Source organism: Callithrix jacchus, chromosome 16 (assembly GCF_049354715.1).
Source record: "Callithrix jacchus isolate 240 chromosome 16, calJac240_pri, whole genome shotgun sequence".
NCBI lineage: Eukaryota > Metazoa > Chordata > Mammalia > Primates > Cebidae > Callithrix > Callithrix jacchus.
Window position 1 is genome coordinate 5,602,948 of NC_133517.1, and position 4,534 is coordinate 5,607,481.

A 4,534-nucleotide genomic window follows, 5' to 3' on the forward strand; every position below is an offset into this window, starting at 1 on the left:
AAAATGTAATCTGCTTCTAGAAATATAGAAAATGTGTTCATGCAGGCAGCCATCAGAAAACCACCACATGTAAAGAGTGCCGTGGATCAAAGGGATATTTGAGTCATTTCATTAACAGCTATGTGACAGAGGGACACAAGCTTGAAGAAATGCCTTTCCTAATCGGAAAGGGTAAATGATCTGTCTGCAATGTCTGTCACTGCCAGTGGCCAGCCTGGATGCTCTGTCCTGGTTATGTAGTTGGGTAGGAAGACATTCCTACTAAGGGTTACGTGTGCTCCACTGGATGTTTAAGGCAGCATTTGCCCCATGACTACAGTGATGTCTGCCTCTAAATGAGTGAGCATCTCTAGTATCTAAGCCTTACATCATACACTGAAAACTACCTGCAAGCAATAGACAGAAACTTATCAATTGAAAATAAGTATTATTTACCCAATATTCAGAGAAGAGAGAGCTATTCTACTCAATGTAGGGAATATACTTATTCAGAAAATTTATTCTAGTGTTCCTTTTTATATTAACATTTATTATTTTCTAATTATATGCAATACTTGTCATAGCCAAAAAATTTGCAGACATGGAAAAATATATTAAAAAGAGAATGAAAAACACCCATAATCCCATCTCCAGTAATAGCCCCACCAGCATTTTGGTATAGTTCCTTCCAGTCTATGTTTATGCCATGCAACTTTTAAATACAACTAAAATCATACCGAATAAGGTATATTATACTAATTTTTAATACAATATTATATTATTATATTCCATGTTATTAAATATTATTTAAAATCATGAATTTTAAGGTCTATACAATGACCAAATGGTTACCTATGTGGTAATATATTTAGCAGGTAATGTACTTAAGAACACATATGCCATTTCCAACCTTTATTACTTTTTAAAAAACAGAATTTTTACAATTCTTTTCTAAACTTCCACATTCAATGCCCTTTAAACCAGTATGTGAAACACTGACGCACCAGTTTTAAGGCATCATAAATAAGTCACTCAGCAGACATAAAAAGAATCTAACCAGTTTTTTTAATAAAAGCGATCTGAGTAATGAAAGAGCTACTTTCTATAAATCACAACATTTCAAGACATAGTAAGTACTTTGAAAAGGTGTCTTGTTTCTAAAGGCACACTTTTCACATATGCACCAGGTGGCAAGTACCATTTGCAGTGATCATCTTTGTGTTGAGAAAAATGCCTAACTTTTGCTGTATCAGTGGCTGCTATGATCTTGTCTCCTAAGTGAGGTCTCGTGCACATTTTTGTCTTCTTACAATGGAGAAGAGTCCTATAGTAGCCGGGGCGCTGAAGGGGAGCCGTTCACGTATGGATGTCCGCAGCAGCCAGAGGATCTTGATTGTCAGAATCAAGTGCTGGTGCTGTATAGGACAGGCAACCGTTACCAACATGTTCATCATGGCGGTGCGAGGATGCTCAGCTACAAAGTGCTCATCTGCAACGGGGGTTGTCTTTACAGCAGTCAGTGAATTGGGGACAAATCAATGAAACACTCTCCAGATAATTCAAATGAATAAACTTGATGAAGAGAGACGAGAAGACATCTTTCTGACAATTAGCCTTGCATTGGCTTTTTAAAATATTTTAAATAATGGTTCTATTTTAAATTTAACTTAGGTGGAAAATTCATCAAAATCACTATTTCAACACTAGCATCTATGAATCCCTTTATTATAAATTCTTTCTATTCCATTCAATTAGTAGGTATTCAAGTGTCTAAAATCCAAAATAAGTAGTTTAAACATATTAAATAACAACTGTGCTGGTCAGTGTGTTTGAGTTCAAAACATCTGAAAACAACTGCACACGCACCCCCAGTTCCACCTGTCCGGGAACTTGCACCACACAGAAGCAAGTCAAAATCAGCAGTGTCATCCTAAGGTTACCTAAGACAACAACTAGACAGTGGTTATTCTTTTCCTGAAGGTATTGGCAAAACGAATTTAGACCTTTTCCTCTGATTCCCAATCCATTCCATGCCAAACAATGACCCAGGTGGGCATATGACTTCTCCACCACCATCGAGTGATTGAACAGGAAAAGGTGTTATGATCTTTCTGACAATGCCCTGCAAGGAGGGAGCTGTGGCAGTGCCACCCTCATCCCTCAGGTGTACTTCATAGGCAAGGCTCGCGGCCCTCAAGAGACAACTGTTCGTACCCTAAGTGAGTAGCATAACACCTACCACATGCATAGTTTCATTCCCCAAGTAAGAAATGCCCTTAGCAGAAAAGGCTAAAACTTACCCAAAGCAGACGGATCTTTTACTCTCACATTTGAAAGCACAGGTTCGGAATGGAAAAAGGATTTAAACCACCAGGTGGATTCTGCCACTTCAGGCAACCCTATAAATTAAATTTATATTACTCCTTATTAAACAAAGTAGAGATTAAAAATAAAAAGAAATATAAGAGTGACACTAAAGAAATAACTAAGTACCTTGCTGTGATTTGTCATCATCTACGAAGTTAACAGAATCAGAGCCCGTTAAAGAACTAACTGAAGAAATACTGGACTCTGTGGGAAACAAATGACATTAAACAAATGCATAACTAGCAACCAGAAAAGCACATTCACGTCATTTACATACAAACACTCCAGGAGCATGGTGTGAAATCATTTACGCCTGGCTTGTGAATTCATGAATTAAAAAACCCATCAAATTACCCATCAATAGAAAGCTGCCACATTAAGAAAATACTGTATGTTCTACTGATAAGATAAACTCATTTCCAAGGCAGGCAACTCTCTCTCTCCATGGATATGAATGTTGAATTGAAAATGTATTGTAAATGTTTTCAGATTCAAACACTTAGAAAGACTGAGACCAAGAATAAATATTGTTGTACTACAGTAGAAATATTACATATGTATATCTTTAAAGTTCTACAAAAGTCGTCAAACCTAGAAATTAAGGAATTATTTTAAGAGAGCAAGCATTTTGTCTTATGAGACTTGTATTTAATACCTGTGTCTCTTATAAGATCAGAATATGAAAATAACTCCTATAGATAAATAGCACCAATAATTGAGCATAGTTTAAACTTTCGGTACCATGAATAAGTCAGTAGATGTTTCTGACACAGTATGAGCAACGCTCGAAAGAGGAGTTTTCTAGGTGTTGTTACCGTGGATACTTTTAATAACTACTAATTTAGTTCTAAAATGCTTATTTCCTTTTAGGAAATTTCTCACTATTCTCTAAGAAGCTCCAATTTTCTATTTGGCTATGAATATGAACAGATGGATAGATTAATAAAAATAAACAGGCCAGATAGAAGTTGGCCAATTCTCCATAACAGAAGACGAAAATTAGAAAATTTTGAAGCAAAATCATGCTATCCATTCTTTTCTAAGGAGTTGAATCATGCTTTATTTATGTAAAATTATTTGTTTTTAGTGGATCGTACAGAATGCAAGGCACATAAATTGCAATTATGAAACATCAGCTGAGTTCACGGATTGATGAGTGCCAGTGGCTTCACTGATACAGTGTAGCTAGAACAAAGAGAAGCCCCTGTCAGCACTGGGTCACGGAGGTCCCTGCGGCCTCCTGCTTTCCTCACTGTCTCCAATAGTTGTCTTCTTCAGCTCTGAATGGAACACGATACCTAAGTCAACAATACCCACAAGCATCACCTCAAATCACGTTATCTAGAGAAGTTCTCTACCATGATGCAACTTACTGCGATAATACTGATTTCTGGCTAGAAGGCAACCGACGGAAGGTACGGACGCCATGGCTTCACCCGTGAGAACGCGCCAGGAAGCCGTGAGCATCAATCTGAGAAACAGCAACAGGGAAAAGAGACGTTGATACGAATCACAGGGAGTTTCCTTTTCCTTTTCCCATGTGACGGTTACAAGTATTATCATTTACCACGTAATACATATCTGATCAAAGGAATTTAAAGGTTTACACAAAAGTTCAACCAAATATATTGCAGTTAAAAGATGCAGTTAAGTAGTACATTTGGTTGAAAAAGTAAGAACTATGCAACCAACTACAAACAATTCACGGAGCTTATTCCATCTAAAACAGGCCCAGAGGTCAGAGAAAAAGTGGTAACTCAGCCATAAGGTAGTCACTCACCTATTTGTTTTCTTTAGTTCTTCCAAAATGAATGTGGTTCTAAAGTTTCTTCAGAAAATACATACTTGGAAAGAATCAGTTCTTAGTGAGTGAAGAGAGGCTGCATCACCCACACGGGCCCAGACGCAGGCTGCAGTGACTGCATGATCGGGGACCCCTGAGCACACCTTATATTTAGAAGCCCCGGGCTTGCTGAAACCTAAGCTGTGGGTGACTCGGGGTGAGGTGGGCACACAGCCAGTCAGAGGCAGCAAGCAAGCACTCTCTGCACGTCTGCCCTGCAGACGGCCAAAGGCCCTCAGAACGCGGCAGCCTGCCAAGTTCGGATGCAGCCAGCAGGGCAGGACTTGGCCCTATGTTCTTTTGGACTCAGCTTCTTTAATATTACAAGTCCTGGTGACTGCAGAG

The 4,534-nt window shown here is 38.5% G+C and overlaps 1 protein-coding gene across 1 annotated transcript; it reads right to left on the reverse strand.

Annotated features, from left to right (window-relative positions):
* Positions 1-876: 876 nt before the first annotated feature.
* On the reverse strand, positions 877-4,271 carry PPDPFL (pancreatic progenitor cell differentiation and proliferation factor like). Its single transcript, XM_035277011.3, has 5 exons — positions 4,127-4,271; positions 3,720-3,817; positions 2,473-2,550; positions 2,280-2,378; positions 877-1,394 (listed from the first exon to the last, which is right to left on the reverse strand). The coding sequence occupies exons 2-5, from the start codon at positions 3,811-3,813 to the stop codon at positions 1,336-1,338; spliced, it is 330 nt and encodes a 109-aa protein (XP_035132902.1). The 5' UTR covers positions 3,814-3,817; positions 4,127-4,271; the 3' UTR covers positions 877-1,335.
* Positions 4,272-4,534: the final 263 nt, after the last annotated feature.

Bases quoted from the DNA above. Each gene is read 5' to 3' on its own strand.
- PPDPFL (XM_035277011.3), bottom strand. From the start codon at position 3,813: ATGCTCACGGCTTCCTGGCGCGTTCTCACGGGTGAAGCCATGGCGTCC. The intron at 2,379-2,472 runs GTACTTAGTTAT...TTTAATTTATAG, and splicing joins TGATGACAAATCACAGCAAG to GGTTGCCTGAAGTGGCAGAA. The intron at 1,395-2,279 runs GTAAGTTTTAGC...TGTCCTATACAG, and splicing joins AAAAGATCCGTCTGCTTTGG to CACCAGCACTTGATTCTGAC.